We start from the raw sequence: 16,947 nt of genomic DNA on the forward strand, positions 1-16,947 counted from the left end.
AGGGGGATGCCTCCAGGTCACTGTGGGGACAAGGGAGGCCAGGTGACCCTCGCAGGGCCACCCAGAATAGAGAGCGGAAGCCAGAAACGGAATGTGGATCTAATTACCTGGCGGGGTCTAGACCCTGTTATTTCACACTAGAGCTGAGGAGGATCTACATATTTTGGCGAATTAAAGAAGCATTTTTAATATGTTTTCCTTCTGTATGCATTATTAGTCTGTGGTTTGCTTCATATAACAAAAATTTATATTATAAGGAAAATAGAAAATATGCGAATCAAATATAGGCTGCTACTATAGAACAAACCATCTTGAGGTCACGATGAAAAAAATAACCAAGGCCAGACAGGGCAGGCTGTGGAAAAGCGGCCCGAGGCAGCAGGGGCCCAGGTGTGAGCCTCCTTTAGGTCTGAAGCCGTGCCGTGCTTATTCGTAATGAACGAGAAATTCAGTTGAGACCGATGCTTGGCACGAATTGCCCCTAAGCTTGTGACGTGAGCATATGAATTCACACATTTAAAAAAAATAAATGGTTTCAGTTACTTTTCATGAAGTGTATGTAGCACTGTGCCGGTGATAGGAAATTTATGTAGTTTAAAAAGTCAGTAAACCTCTGTGAATGGACAGCCTGGACCGCAGGAACGTGGATGGATTTAGATAAACTGCAGCGCTGAGGTAGTGTATAAAGTAATGAAAGCCAACACGTTTTAAAATGAGGCTGGATGCAAGTTTGGAGAAAGGAAGCCTGCGTTCAGCCCGCTTAGGAAGTGCCCCATGCTTGCGTTCAGCCCCGTTCCTCACGTGCCTGGCCCTGTGTGCCACCCGCCTAAGCTCACACTATCCCCTCTGCCTGCAGCCGCCAGAAGCAGGAGGGAGCCTTGACTCGAGGCGCTGCCCTGCCTGCTGCCCTCGCCAGGGTGTCCCAGAGCCTCGTGTAGGTTTGCCCGCGTGGGCACGAAGTTGAGTCGCTTCGTTCAGAAGCCTTTCTGGGGACAGCACATAGTTTTAATCCCGGGACGTCAGTTAAGGGTCCCGACACCGCCCAGAGGGTAGCAGAGTCGAGTAAGCAAAGTATTGAGCGTCCAACAGCAGGTGGTTAAGAGCAAGCAGGTGCTCCCCAGCCGGGCCTCTGGGCTCTGCTTCTCAGCAGCCTCTCTGTGCCTGTTTCCTCATCTGTAACAGGGGACAGTACGGCTCCCCCCTCTAGGGCTGTGAGCATTAAAAATGTGCGTTTGGCGCTTCCCTGGTGGCGCAGTGGTTGACAGTCCGCCTGCTGATGCAGGGGACACGGGTTCGTGCCCCGGTCCGGGAAGATCCCACATGTCGTGGGGCGGCTGGGCCCGTGAGCCATGGCCGCTGAGCCTGCGCATCCGGAGCCTGTGCTCCGCAACGGGAGAGGCCACGACAGTGAGAGGCCCGCGTACCGCAAAAAAAAAAAAAAAAAAAGTGCGTTTGGAACAGTGCCTTACACGCCCTGAACACTGCCTAGATGTCGGCGGTCACTGTGTCTTCATTTCAAAAAGTGCCTCCTTCTCCCTCATGACTGGCTGTTGCAGACCGCTGTACATCGGCCTCTTAGTGAGCACTCCTGGCTGCACTGGGTTTAGCCGCTAATTGTGTTGCTTAAGAGCTACAAGCTGTACTAAGGGTAAATTGCTCAGACTCGGTTCCTGAACTTGCCCGTCTTGGTGGCTCAACAGCAGAATACTGATCACGTGTTGAACGGGCAGCCTCTGGAGAAGCGGGAGACTCTTGCTTGAAACGTTTTCCCAGCCGCTCCCCTGTAATCCTACAGCCTCAGCCGCAGGATGAGTCCGTGCTCTTCACAAGGTCGGTTCGTGCCTTCCCAGGTGCAAGGGCATCAAGCCCTGTGCAACCCAGGACAGGTGCCGCTCCACAGGAACAAGCAGAGAAAGCCCTCCCCGCTGGCAGCCCGGCGAGGGTGGCCCCTGGCCTTGGTTCCCCCTGTCTTTCAAAGTGACTGTGGCTTTTTGTAGTTTTCAACGTTTCTTAAGTGCTCTCGTAAAGCCACAGAATGAATGCAGCCTTTGCTAACTTTAGTTACTCAATCAGAAAAACAAAATCCCCCATGCTAGAGCAGAGAGCCTCAGTTCCCAGAAAAGGCAGATTTTTCAAAACTACAACTTCAGGTATAACTGTTAACAAAAGTGTTTCTAAAAATAGTGGTGCATCGAGAAGTGCTTTTCAATGTAAATGGTACAGTCCTGGTCAAAGTCACTGTCGACCATGACGGCCCATCTTTGGTGGTTTATTCTGGTCGTTCTTCCTTTGGGTGAGGGACCCAGTCGGCTGGTTACCTGGCTGTCATACCTTAGCTGCTTTTCAGGGGGAAAAAGAGAACTTTTCTGGTAACTGCTGCTTTCTCAGGAAGCACAGCAAACAGGCTCCTTTGGGCTCAGTTGTCCCAAGAGGGGTCCTGCTTTCCAGGGCCTGTGACTGAAAGTAGTGCAGGTGGGGTCCAGCTGACTGCTTCCCGAGCCTCATTTGTTTTTCCGCTTTTCAGCCAACGAAGCTTTTCATTCGTGCCCCGTGGCTCAGCCCTCGGCGCCTCTCGTTCTAAAATGTTCAGTGAGGGCACATGTGGCATTGGTCCAGGCCAGCTGCCGCTGAGCCCGGAGGCCTGGTACCTGGGCGCTGCCCTCTCTCTGATCTGCCTGGCTTTTTTTTTTTTTTTTGCGGTACGCGGGCCTCTCACTGTTGTGGCCTCTCCCGCCGCGGAGCACAGGCTCCGGACGCGCAGGCTCAGCGGCCATGGCTCACGTGCCCAGCCGTTCCACGGCATGTGGGATCTTCCCGGACCGGGTCACGAACCCGTGACCCCTGCATCGGCAAGCGGACTCTCAACCACTGCGCCACCAGGGAAGCCCTCAAATATATCTTTTAAATTTAGCTTCTAGGCATCTAACTTTCCGTTGCACCTCATGTGTATCACAGTCAAGGAAGGCTTCCCGGGGATATTTGCGTGTCAAAACCAGCGTGTGGTCACATAAGCAAAGAGGGAAGGATTAACCTCCCTGAATATTATTCTCAGTATTTCTTTTCTGGGTAAAAATGTTGGGTAGGGTAAGCTGCTGCTTTTGAAAAAGTTTTTTCTCACAGATCTTCTTTTCCTTTTCTTTTTCTCTGTTTCCTTTTGTTTTGTTCTTTTCTTCTTTTCCTTGGGGGAAGGGTGGTAAGAAACAACATTTTTGCCATCTTAACCATTTTTCAGTTCTGACAGATTTCTTTTTGCACCCCAATCTGTGAGAGATTCACAGTGGTCCTCTTGGAAACCCAGCAGCAGATTTTGTGACGGCTTCTCGTGTGAACTTGGCCGTGGGTTTGGGGTAAGCAAGGGGCCTGGTGGTCCCGTGGTTAGGACGGCCTCCGCGAAGTTGCCCAGGGAGAAGCTGGGGTAATGCGTTTCCTTGGGGATTGTCCTGGCTGCGGTGGTGGCCTTTCTCTCGTAACCACGGAGCTGGTAACTAACGAAGCTGTACTTTCTAGTCCCCTTTAAGCGAGGAACCACTCTGTGGTCTGCTCTGTGTGAAGCCTGCACAAAACCGCAAGGCCCTTTTGTGAGGTTTCCAGTGCCGGCACCGTGCTGGGCTGTAGGATGTGACTGTGGGTTGGTGCACTCTATTCCATAGGGGAAGGTGGCTTTTAGTAGACCGCTTCCTCCTCTCCTTTTGAAGCGCTCTCGGAAAGTTGGCCAGACACCCACCTGCAGTTGATCTTAGCTTCTCGAAGCAGATTCATTTACAGGGAGGACTACACCGTCCACGTGCCAGTCATAAACAGCCCCTGTTCCCCTGGCGGAACCCGCCCCAGAACTCACCTGCGAGCCAGTCATTCAAATCAGGTGTTTGCTGTTGTCTCTCAAGAACTGTACGTTCTTGTCAAGTAGACATGCCTCATTGCAGAGCTCCAGGGAGGGGATGCCAGAGCCCGAGCGGTGGGTGAGAAGCGCCCAGCCACGGCTCTGCTTCAGTTACTGTCTTTAACTGGGTTCAGGCAAAGCAAAACAATATACTGTGGTTTCTCCAGAACATGTAAAAAGTAAAGGTCTGTTCTGTGTGACGGTTTTTGAAGGTTCACGTGCCTGTGACCAGGTGAGTATTTCATTCTTTTGGGTGAAACACAGCAGCTTGTTCATTTTCAGTCATTGAGGGAACTCAGGCAAAGGGACCCTGGTTTGGTTCTGCTAATTGTCCGTGCACCGGCATCACTGGAGTTCCCCCGGCAGCCCTTTCATGGCTGGTCTTGGAGGAGGCATTTCATTATGGTATCCATGGTCCTTGCTCCAGTTAAGGCCATTTCACTGTCATGCTTTTTAGTCACCACATCTAATTTTTTTAAGGTGAAAAGCAGAAAGATTGGGGAAAAAATATCTTCTGATGAGAATGTCACAAGAGTTAATGTGAGTCATGGAAATAGAGATTTTCATAAATTTCAATCCTAAACCAAGTGCTTGGGGTAAGGAGCCCGTGATACAAGTCCATAAAAAATATAGATGTGAAAAAGATACTGTGAAAACTTTCACGAAATATGGTGGGAAAGGAAAGGTGGATTTTTAAACTAGGTAAATGGAATGGTGACACTTTCAACATAGTGAAGACGTTGTGTCACTAGGGGTAGAAATGTCCCTGACAATAACTAAGGACAACCCAAACTTTTTCTAATTAGGAGATCAATTCTACATAAAAGGCTGTAATGACTTGCATTGATACTCCAAAATAGTTATTTTAAGTCTTTTATACCAAAAAAAAAAGTCTTTTTAATTAACAAGGCTAGTCTTAAAGACAAGCTTTGGAATAAGTTTAAAATACTCAAATGCGAACATTGAGGCAGAAATCCATGGGTTGTCTCCTCTCTGGACTAGAAAACGCCCATTTAATCCTCCTCCTATAGATTTGTGCAGGAGATTCCTATGGGAAAAGTCAGTTTATTCTTAGGGGTAGATCCAAGAAAATATGGTTTTTTAATGATAACTCTAGCACTGTTTGAAGACATTCTTCTGGTCCTAGATTTTGTTACTAACTCTCTAAAGGCTTTGGAAAAGACTTTTGACTCAGGATGCGAGTCTCTGTCAGAGCAGGCTTGATTTTCATTTCTCAGGCTCTGTCAAGGGCACAGATGTTTCCAATAGTTCTGATTACTCTGTGAGGGGCTGAAAACTCAGCGCCAGAAAGAAAGTCTAGCTTCATTCCTCTTGGCAGCCGCTTTCTCCCTTCCCACCCTTCCCCCACCCACAGAACACACCACGTGGCTTTGAGCAGTCTGCAAAGTTCCTGCAACGCGAGAAGGAGACCAGCACAGGCTGGTGATGAGGGAGCACGTCTGAAGTGGAGCTTCCCAGGGCCGGGGGTGGTGACACGCGGGGACCGCGTGCACGAGCGGGCCCAGCAGACGGGCGGCTCGGGCCGAGGGAAGGCTCCGTAGGGAGTGCAGGACTGAGGGGCCTCGGCAGGCCGGGCTCCCCACGGGGCTTGTTCACGGGTCACGTTTGCCCTGGGATGGGAAACATTCCTCCTTTTCGTTACAGGGATTAACCACTTCCATAACGTGGGGTTTTACGAGGAAAATTCTTCTCCGGGCTGGGCCTCTGCTGTTGACCTTTTAACATTAGCATCTTCGAGTGTTCACAGAGAAATGTGTGAGATTCAGCGTAGTTTTTCCAAAGAGAAGTTTGTAAAATTTAGAAGGGGGTTAGTCACTTGGGGATAATGTCCTTTGTGGCCCAGCAAAGACAACTCCTTTTGTCGATATTTATGCTTTATTTTGGAAGAGTTTTGTTTTGTTTTGCTTTCTGTGGTTGTCAAGTGGACATGTGTTTCGTATTCTAAATAGCTGAACTTTCTCTAGAAAGACAGGAGGGCAGTGGAGAGCATGGAGCATGACAGAGGGCCGGCAGGCAGCCGAGGACACTGCAGGGCTGAGAGCCCGGGTACGAGTCAGTTCTCTGCCGGGGGTGGGGCTGGGCGGCCTCTCTGGAACAGGATGTTTCCCCTTCCTCCTGCACATCGCAGCTCAGCCCAGCGACCGTCTTCTCTTCTTCTGTGGTCTCCGTGCTGATGCCCAAAGGGGGGACAGGAAACATACAGGCAGAGTTCACTCCCGAAGTCACAGAGGAAGAGCCCATGTTTTGTTTTGGTTTTCAGACAGCTCATTTTTACAGCAAACCTATCTTACCTTTTTCACGTCAGCAAATGTGTGACCACTTGCTGGGTACAAAGCACCTCCCGAGGCAGCTTTGGGAGAAGCCTGCTGCTAGCTTCCTCTTACAGGCTGTGCGCCGGCCCTTGGCACCTGGGGGCTCACACACTGGGCATGGAAAGGTCGCAGAAGAGTGACACAAACCTGCTTTCTGGTGCCGAGGACAGACAGACAGACACACACACACACACACACACACACACAAAACCCAAAGCCTGGCTCGTGTCAGACTTGAGACGTAATTTGTTTAAGGACAGAGTGCTAAGGACGGTAGACACAGGAGCAGCTTCTCAGAGGGATTTGACGGGGGCTGAGACGAGACCAGCTGGGGAGGTGTGGGCTCCAAGCAGAAGGGCTCATGGACACAGGGCATGCAGGACCCACCTCAGAAGGAGGACGTGGCCGCTCTGGGCTGTGAAGCACGGGAGAAGCAGCCGAGCCTGCCCGGGGAGGCGGGCTAGGACCCGGGGACGGGAACTTGGCGTCTTCTACTAAGGAGTGTGTGCCTGAGGTTCTTGAATAGGAGGATGGCATGTGTGAACATTTTAAGAAGGGAGCTCTGGCAGCAGTGTTCAGGTGCTTTGGAAGGAAAGCCTGGATCGGGCAGGGCACTCAGGAGACCAGTGCAGAAATCCACATGGAGTGATTGGTGTGGGCGTGCTGAGGAAGGGGGAAGTCAGAAACATTCTAGAATCCGATCGACCGCGTTTCAGGGGTGCAAAGGAGTGCGGTTGACTGTGATACCGTTACCCAAAAGGCAACGCTGGAAGAGAACCAGATGTGAGGGCAAGTAATGAGTCACGTCCCGGACTCACTGCTTTGAAGGGATGGGGAAGCAGCAGACCCGGATGCCTGCTCGGAAGTGCCCAGCACGGAGGCTACGGTGTGCAGCCTGAGCCTGGGGCTGCCCGGATTGGAGGGCCAGAGTGGGTGGGCCAAAGACGGGGAGCCGGTCACAAATTCTCCTGCAGAGGGGCGATAATGAGCATACCCGTGAGCTGTCCCCAAGGAGTGTTCGGTCAAAGGGAAGACGGACAGCAAGCGGTCGTGAGAAGGCCCTGCACCTCTTTTCCCAGCAGAGGTCATGGAGTTGATGCTCTTTACAGAGTTCCTGGGTGTGCTTCAAAGGGCCCAAGACTTAGAAGAGTTGGGACAGAAAATGGGAGTGAGCTGAGAGGAGAGGAGAGAGGAGGGAAGGAGGGAAAGGCCCTTCAGGCCAGAGGCCACGTGGCACATGAGGGGTCAGCTGGTGTCCAAGCAGCATGTGCAGGGACGTGTTGAGGCCTGGGGCGGGGAGGGAGCCCGGGCGGAGCTGGGGTGGGTGGCGAGGAGGGGGAGAAGCTTGCGCTAGGGAGTATCCTGGGGGCTGGCGAGGGCTCTCGAAGGGTTTTGGAGAGAGAAGGGTGTGCTCCGCCCGTGCTTCCGGATGCTGCGCTCCCTGCTCTGCGGCTCCCCTCCCGATCCAGGGGGCACAGGCGCTGCCCCGGCCGCACCGCTCCCGTCAGGCCGGAACTGACCTCCATCTGATGTTATCACCGTATTTCGCAACAATCCCCCCACAGGCCTACAAGCAGAGTTCTTCCTAGTCTGCCCTAAGTTTAAAAATGAGTGCAGTTGACCTTTAAACAGACGCAGTGCCCTGGTCCACTCATACGCGCGTCATTTTTCAATAAGTACATATATGTGCTGTAAATGTATTTTCCCTTCCTCCTGATTTTCTTAATAACATTTTTTTCTAGCATACTTTATTGTCAGAATACAGTGCGTAAACATAGGACATACAAAATACGTGTTAGTCCACGGTTCGTGTCATGGGTAAGGCTTCTGGTCGACGGTAGGCTACCAGCCGTTATGTCTGGGGGGAGTCGAAAGTTAGACGCAGATTCTTGACCGTGCAGGGGGGTCGGCGCCTCTAACCCCCGGCCTTGTTCAAGGGTCACCGGCATGTGGCACTCTTTGAGAAGGGACATATGTGTCAGGCACGAAAGTAGTTGGACACTCTCATGGAAAACCATCAGATTCTGACAGTGTAACACACAGAAAATCATTATTATACATTACAAGGTGACAAAGTAAATATTCAAGTGTTTCGAAAGGGACGTAAATTAAGAGACAGGGAAACGGGAGAGCCCTCATTCGGCTGGTGCCCGGTGCCGTGACCCAGCTGTGGAGTGGGGTGCCGTGACCCAGCTGTGGAATGGTGTGCCGTGACCCCGCTGTGGAGTGGGGTGCCGTGACCCAGCTGTGGAGTGGGGTGCCGTGACCCAGCTGTGCGGTGGGGTGCCGTGACCCAGCTGTGGGGTGGGGTGCCGTGACCCCGCTGTGGAGTGGGGTGCCGTGACCCAGCTGTGGAGTGGGGTGCCGTGACCCCGCTGTGCGGTGGGGTGCCGTGACCCCGCTGTGCGGTGGGGTGCCGTGACCCCGCTGTGGAGTGGGGTGCCGTGACCCAGCTGTGCAGTGGGGTGCCGTGACCCAGCTGTGGAGTGGGGTGCCGTGACCCAGCTGTGGAGTGGGGTGCCGTGACCCAGCTGTGCGGTGGGGTGCCGTGACCCCGCTGTGCGGTGGGGTGCCGTGACCCAGCTGTGGAGTGGGGTGCCGTGACCCCGCTGTGCAGTGGGGTGCCGTGACCCAGCTGTGGAGTGGGGTTCCGTGACCCCGCTGTGCAGTGGGGTGCCGTGACCCAGCTGTGGAGTGGGGTGCCGTGACCCCGCTGTGCGGTGGGGTGCCGTGACCCAGCTGTGGGGTGGGGTGCCGTGACCCAGCTGTGCGGTGGGGTGCTCTGACCCAGCTGTGGAGTGGGGTGCCGTGACCCAGCTGTGGAGTGGGGTGCCGTGACCCCGCTGTGCAGTGGGGTGCCGTGACCCCGCTGTGGAATGGGGTGCCGTGACCCAGCTGTGCAGTGGGGTGCCGTGACCCAGCTGTGGAATGGGGTGCCGTGACCCAGCTGTGCAGTGGGGTGCCGTGACCCCGCTGTGCAGTGGGAGCTGAGCTCCCGGCCCAGGCGCCAGCCTCGCCCGCCGGGGGCCGGTGGCTTGGGCTCTCTGACCTGTCCCCTCCCTCCCCAGCTGTCCGGCGGCTGTGAGCTCACAGTGGTGATCCACGACTTCACGGCCTGTAACAGCACCGAGCTGACCCTCCGCCGTGGCCAGACCGTGGAAGTCTTGGAGCGGCCCCACGACAAGCCTGACTGGTGTCTGGTGCGGACCACCGACCGGTCCCCCGCGGCGGAAGGCCTGGTCCCCTGCGGCTCCCTGTGCATCGCCCACTCCAGAAGCAGCATGGAAATGGAGGGCATCTTCAACCACAAAGGTAGGCGTTCGCGGGCGTGGATGGCAGTGGCGGTCCTACTGGAAGTGACACCGGTGCTTCTGTCCCCGCTGCCTGCAGCCGCACAATAGGTACGATCCCTCCTGGTCACTCGTGCCCCGGTCCGTCATCCCTGGGTCTCCGGGCCTTCTTAATCCAGCTGAGCTGGAATACGGATTTCACCCGTCACTCAGAAATAAGCATCGGCTCATTTCCCCAGGCCGCGTACTAAGAGAGCGGGTTAGCGAAGCACAAGGGGGCTGTTGTGGGGGGGGCCGGCGCCATTCACAAACGGAGGGGACAGAGCGGACGCTGGCCTCCTCCAGGGGGCCTTGGAAACAGGTGGGGGAGGTGGGACCCGACTCAGCACCTTCCTGATCAGGTTTTCACATTGTGGATTCTGTATTTTGTTAGTGTTCCGTGCTAGACAGTCAAGCATGCAGGTCCTGAGAGTTTGTCTTTATAGCTTCATAAAGTGTCTCGGGGCATCCCAGACTCCCCAGGTTCCCTGCCTGGAGAGGGCACGCAACTGGACCCCCTGGTGGGGAGGCTGGCCGAGTCAGGCAGGGCTCAGTGTCAGGGGTCTGCAGCTGTGACAAGAGAGGTGGCTTTGGAAAAAAATGCTTTTCTACTGAAATGACAGGGTATTTGAACAAAACGGCCTTTGGCACCGGGGACTCCTTTAGAGGCAGGCAACTGTAGCAAGGCCGCTTTTCCACGTGTGTCTGGATGGGTCAGTAACGAGCTCCCCGCGGGAGTATGAGAGTCTGTTTATCCTGAATGTCCAGCATGGTTGCTGCTGGACTGATGTGGCTTGTAACGGGACCTGTCTGAATTGAGCTGGTCTGCAGGTGCAAAACACACACCGGATTGCAAGACTTACCATGAAAAAAGAATGTGTAATTATTTTATAATCATTGCAGACTGGTACTATAACATACTTTATAGGGTGGGTTAAATAAAATGTATGATTAGAATTAATTTCACCTGTTTCTCTTTACTCCTTAAAGGATGGCTACTAGAAAATTCTGAATTACATTTGCAGCTTGCCCTGTGTCTGTTGGACAGTGCTGGTTTAATCTCTCATCTTCCTGAGGAGCTAATTTGAGCCTTTAAGACCTTTTCAGAATCACTGAGCTGTAGCTTCTAGAAAAATGCACAGTGGGTAGAGTTTATATGCTTCCAACCGCGTGAGGTCGGTCTTCGTTTTTCTGCCATGCTGGCAGATGGCCGATTCTTGCAGATCTGGGGGTCTGCGGTTGGTTTACCCTTCCTGAGAGAACTCCGCTCGCTATACTCTGCATACTCCAGTTCTTTTAATTTTGGAACATTCCAGTTCCTCCCTCCGTTGGTCAGCTGCGCCCGCTTTACGTTCGTCCTGACGCGTCCTGCAGACCATCCTCTGGCTGCTGAGGGGTTAGTCATGGCGTTGAGCTAAGTGAAGCTGCACAGGAAACAGCCGGTGACTAGCCCCCTCGGGAATTACCGGCCCGACCATGTTCCGGATCCCTCGGGGCCTCGGGATCCAAAGAGAAAGGCAGGGAATTTCCCGATTTTGTCCCGAAGCTGAGGCATCTGCTTGCATTTCCGGGGAAGCTGCCCCTGAGTGCCGGCAGCCTTGGACCTGCCCGGCTGTGGTACCGGGTTCTGAGTTCAGATAGCGGCTTGTGCTGGGCTCCCCGTTGGCCCATCGCCTGGGTGTTCCCAGAGTTGCATAATGTAGTTAAGTCCTTGAGTCTGAGTTGAAAATGAAGTACAACGTTTTTTTTCAAGTTCTCTATTATATGCAGAGGAGCCCCGGTGAACTTAAGCTGCAAATAACGTTTGTTCTGAAAGATTTCTTTTCACATGTGCCCTTCCTGTGGTGTGTTCTCTGCTTCCTGGTGTTCGCAGTTGCAGGCCAGCCAAGCAGCATGAACCGTGTGCTTATCACACTTGCCTTTGTCCTGAAAACGTCCTACAGAGGTTGGGTTTGTGCTTCTCTTTTGGCTTAACTACCATTCTGTCCCCGGAGCCTTTTCTCTCTGACGTTCTGTGACTTTCCGGCACCTGAGACGTCACCCCTCACGAACCCTCTACGTGCTGAGAAGGTGTCTCTTCGTTGAGTAGAGCCTGTTGTGAACTAACAGTCAGTTCATAGATTGGGGCTCGGAGCCCTGTGCACTGTTTTCCTCCTTCTCCGAATTTTTGTTTTTCCTGTAGTGCAGGGAAGCTCTTGAGGTGGTCTGTTCCCGACAGTGCTGGGACTTGGGTGGCAGATGGGGGAGGGAGGATCCTCCCTGGGCTCCTGGACAAGCCTCTGCCAGAGCCTCCTGTGCGCCGTCAAGTCCAGGGCATCGGGCAGTGACCCGCGGCTCCGTCTAGGAGAACAGTCTTCATCGGGTAGTCGGGGCAGCAAGGGGTGAGGGTCCAGAACGAGCCCCAGGGACTGCGGGGAAGAGGCCGCCGCCCCCTGGGGAGCAGGGGGTCCCCAGGGCCTCTGCTCGGCGCCACAGCCCCCCTCCTGGCTCTCGTGTGCAGAGGACCGCGGGCCGTTCACGTACCGGCGCGCGCCGGGCCGGCGGGGCTGCTGCTCGACCGGCGTCTGCTGGCACAGCGGCGGCTCATCCTGAGTCCTTTCCGTCCGAGAGCCGGGCTGGGCCGCAGGGCCACTGCAGGGAGGGGTCCAGTGCGGCCCCTCCTCCCGAGACCTGGGCGCCCCGCGCCCTCCGGGCCTCCTTTGCAGGGTTGCGCGCGCGGGCCGTCCGGCCTTTCACACGCTGCAGAGCCCCGGAGCGCGGAGGCGGGTGTCGTGATGTCTCGTCCCTGGTCACTCGCTGTTGACCTCCGGCTCCTTAGACGTCTGTGATTCTTGCTGCTCCGACCTTCCAGGTGGAGGAACAGGCACGTCCGCTGATCTCTAGCCCCACAGTTTTCTCAGCCTTAGTGCCTCAGTTTGTTCACAGCTCCCCAATCCAAGCACCTTAAGTTTCCAGGTGAAAAACATGCCTGTTGAGATTAAATGTCTGTGTATTCGGTTGTGTGTGATATTTAAGAATCGCAGTGTGGCTGTGAGGATAAATACTCAGGTCAGCCCACAGGGGCCCATTGCGCGCTGTGGGCGCCGCCCGGGTCGCGGGCGCTCTGAGGCGTGGCTGCAGTTGGAAGTCTGCTGGACACAGCGAGCACTTAGGACTTATGAGCCCCGGGCTCCTTGGATCACGCTGAGTTTCCCTGGGTGATGCCGGGGGAGGATAGATCATCACTGATTTCAATGAACGAGAAGTGTAATTGGACAGTTTGTCCTTGGGTCTGAGGCCAGACTCCAGTGTGGACCTGATTCAGGGCAAAGGTCCGTACGGGAGCGCGTCTGTCGACGGGCAGCCTTGGCGTCTGGCATCTTGCCCTCATCTTGCCCTGGCCGCCCTTCTCCCCGCTCACGGCCTCTCGGTCACAGGTGGCAGCCAGGCAGTAGCCACAGTCAGCAGGACGGGGCCTCAGCAAGTCCCTGTGCCCCTCCAGCGCGTGTGTGGGGTTTGCACCACCTCCCACCGCAAAGGTTCTCCTGGTCTGGGGCCCGGCGAGTCCGCCGAGCAGCCGGATTGAGAAGCGCTGGCCCCCAAACCCCCGTGCGTGATCGTTGATTGGCTGCTGATACAGGGTCACGGAATTATCGTTCGTCTCGTAGAAAATCCAAGGGGTTTTTCTGTGCTACCGTCTCCACGTGGAAAGCTGTCACTGTTCTCTGTTTATGTACTTAGTCTTGGTCCCAGAAAGTAAACAGGAATATCAGAAATGTTTATATTCCCGACGAGGCCCAGTCACCATGTCCCCTTTTTGGCACCACCCTAGACTGAGCAGGTCAGCTGTTCTCTTTCTTCGCAGCCAGAACTACCATACGTGATAGTGTTTGAGAGCTTAGCTCCGTGGTTCGGGGGTAACCCAGCAAGCATCCCAGGAGCAGTGCAGGGGCCCTGGATGGGCAGCAGTGCCCAGAGTTGGTGGTGAGAGGGTGGAAGATACTCAGTAAAAGTAGGATTGTCTCGGGTCAGTAGCCGGGCAGAGTCGCATCCCGAGCTTCCTGCGGGACGCATGCCTGAAGCGTGTCGCGACAGCCTTTGGACTGTATTTGCTTTTTTTAAGGGTAAAACAATAATCTGTCATCAGTCTTAAGGTGGTCCTTCCACTGTCCTCACATCCAGATTATTGCATCTGAAAGACTGCCCATGTGACTGTCATGGCACCACTTGTCAATTGAGGTCTTCCAGTGCCTGGCCTGGCCCAGTTGGAGTTGCGCTTTTAGCCACCACTGAATTGTTTTTTTGCTAAAATTCAGCTTTAAGAGAAGACATTTCGGGGGTGAGAGTGACGTTTATGGTGGAGCCTTTAGAAGGGGTGATGTGTTGAACTCGCATGGTCTGTGCTTTGTGTCAGGAGGACCCGAGTTCTGATTCCATCTCTGTTTTTGGTGACGTTGCAACCCGGGGCCTGAGGTGGGTGGAAATGGGTGGTCCCTGAGGTCCTCCCCAGCTCGGATGTTCTCAGGTTCTATTTCTCATGAGGCCTTTCTGAAAGAAGGCCAATTCCAAACCTCTCCCTTTTCCTTACGCTGACCCCTAATGAGGTGGCCAGGTGGTGTTTTTGCTAGTTTGTTGATATATTTAGGAGAAAGTACCCACTTAGGAACCTTAGCCTTAACCTCTCTTAAAGTTGTTTATAAAGTTTCTCTCTCTGGGATACTGTATAGGTCAGTACTTGCATTTCACTTTGAAGAAGTTAAGAACATGATTTTTTTCGCTCTGAATTCTTCATTAGAAAAACAGAGGAACAAAAACATGAGAAATAAAATTTGTTGCTTGCAAACCAGTTGGGCCTCTACACCGCGGGGCTTTGACTCAGCACACCACACTTACTGAAAACGACGTTCCGGAAATAATCCCCTGTGATTTCCGGTTTACCACATCACCTGCAGAAAAGTGGGTGCCATCAAAATCAGGTAAAAGAGAAGACCCAGGAATTATCTTTCATAAATGCAGCGATACGTGATTGATATCAATGAAATGGGACGTTTTCTTTCATCCACATGAAAACTAGGAAAGTGAGATTTTTCATGAGAAACTACCTGAAATGTAGGTTTTTCTCTGGGTTCCACCTTGGGCTGCCTCCTTGTCTCTCAAAACTCTCTGCCAGGGTTTTCCTATCCATCCTTCTCTCTGCCTGAGTATTTGACTCTCAAATATTCAGTCACCAGACTGTCCTCCCAAGTTTCTGTGACTGGTTTCTTTCACGTAACATAATGTTTTCAAGATTCATCCGTGTTGTAGCCTGTGTCAGAATGTCCTTCCATTCTAAGGTGGACTCTTACTCCATTGTATGGACAGATGACGGCTTGTTATCCATTCATCTGTTGATGGACCCTGGGGTCTGCGGTCAGTAGTGCTGTTCTCCTCAAGTCTCTGCTTTCCGTGCATTGGGGAGGACACCCAGACGTGGAATTGCTGGATCATGATAGTGTTGGTTTTTGTTTGGTTTTTTTTTTTTTTTGCGGTACGCAGGCCTCTCACTGTTGTGGCCTCTCCTGCTGCGGAGCACAGGCTCCGGACGCGCAGGCTCAGTGGCCATGGCTCACGGGCCCAGCCGCTCCGCGGCATGTGGGATCTTCCCGGACCGGGGCACGAACCCGTGTCCCCTGCATCGGCAGGCGGACGCTCAACCGCTGCGCCACCAGGGAAGCCCCACAGTGTTGTCTTAGTTTCGAGCCTGCCCACCGCACGTTGTCACCTTTCTCTAAAGAGCGTATTTCAAGCAGATTCTCTTCTTCCCATCGCCGCCGTTGCCTCCTTCCCACTAGGTCTCCCAGCCTCACTTCTCCCCCTCTTCTTGCAGCTAAAACACAAATCCGGTCACACTGTGCTCCTGCTTCAATTTCTTCAGTGTCTTGCTGTTGGTCACAGAATAAAATCCGGTTTCCTAACACGTGCCACAAGGCGTTGCCCCTCATGCTCGCGTGCACAGGTACACACACGATGATGCACACACCCCCTCTTTCTCCCCCTGGTGTGGTCGTAAAGTAACGGGGAGCGGGGGTTCTTACTCCCTGCCTGACACTCCTGTCCCTTCTCGCCAAATAAAAAATCCTACAGGAAACAATGCATGTATCCAGTGAGTCTGGGGGGGTGAGGGTGCAGTTAACAAGTATTTCGACACAAAGGCTAACATCAGGGTAACCTGAGAAAGGCCCCATGAGATGATGAGCTCCAGAGACCACTAAAGACACACAAGGAACCTCATAGGAACTCACTGAAAGAACTTTAAAGCGTTTTAGTAGGAGCGATGGGTGAGGTAATAGTGCTGAACTTATAAATGTGATGGAGGAAGTGCAAGGAACGCAGGCTTTAAACAGCAGGGTTGATGGGGGGCAGAGAGCCTCCGCCCACAGCCGTCATGGAGAGCAGGGACCGTGAACGGTGGGCACGAGGGCTTTAAATGGAGGCCTGGGCACCGGGACTTCCCTGGTGGTCCAGTGGGTAAGACTCCGCACTCCCAACACAGGGGGCCCGGGTTCAATCCCTGGTCGGGGAACTAGATCCCGCATGCATGCTGCAACTAAGGGTCCACACGCCGCCACTAAGAAAAGTCCGCAGGACACAACTAAAGATCCCGAGTGCCGCAACTGAGACCCAGCACAGCCAAAAAAGAAAAATCGAGGCCTGTAACTTGGGGGGAAAGGGGTCTCAGCAGTGTTCACAGGCAAATAAATGAGTACGGTTCATCGTAATCCACTTTGTCCAGTTCTGTTCTGTGTTTTCTACTTTAAAGATACACACCTTATGTAGATCAATCCATGGGGCCACTGCTCAAAGTTGTGAAAAATGGACATACCACTTATACCACATGCAATTTCTTAGAATGAACAAGTGGATGAAGTGCCCCGGTCCCAGACCTGGAGGTTATAAACTCCACATCTGATTTTCAGGGTAGCCACTGGCACGGCCACTAGGTGAGGGTTAAATTAGGGCACCCAAGTTGCAGTGCGTCTGAGCCCCTGTTGCCCCCCCTCCAGGGCTGTTCTCCTCACCTAGCCCCTTCAGCCTCCCTGTCCACGTCGGGGCCCTGTGAGGTCATGGCTCTGCCTGCTTGCTGGGTGGCGCCCACCACTGCCCGCCCCTCAGCTCCCGTGCCCCTCGGTCCCGTGCCGTACAGGTGGGACCCCGTAAGTCCAGGTGACAGGACTTAGCAGAGGTTTGCAGATAGTGGAAAAGATGGACTCAGATGGCCACTGGTGCATCGTCCCGCAGGAATCCCAGGCCCCGGCCTCACCACCTGCGTCCCCAGCCCGTGCCCGACATCTGGTTTAAGCTGACCCCCAGCTCAGGGGCACTTTAAAGCGGTTTCCCTGCTTGGAATACAAGCAATTACTAAGATTCCTCACCCCCATCCAGACCA

General features: G+C 53.8%; 1 protein-coding gene across 3 annotated transcripts in view; it reads left to right on the top strand.

Annotated features, from left to right (window-relative positions):
- TRIO (trio Rho guanine nucleotide exchange factor) overlaps positions 1-16,947 on the top strand; it is a gene marked incomplete at its 5' end in the record, with an annotated part of 386,192 nt that overhangs the window by 296,539 nt on the left and 72,706 nt on the right. For all 3 annotated transcript variants that reach the window (XM_081233199.1, XM_081233200.1, XM_081233198.1), the window contains one exon: positions 9,282-9,525. In XM_081233199.1, coding sequence (XP_081089325.1) covers positions 9,282-9,525 — 244 coding nt within the window. The remainder of the gene's footprint in view (positions 1-9,281; positions 9,526-16,947) is intronic.

The sequence above is a fragment of the Mesoplodon bidens genome, assembly GCF_964165515.1.
Source record: "Mesoplodon bidens genome assembly, chromosome: 4".
In the NCBI taxonomy this organism is placed as follows: Eukaryota; Metazoa; Chordata; class Mammalia; order Artiodactyla; family Ziphiidae; genus Mesoplodon; species Mesoplodon bidens.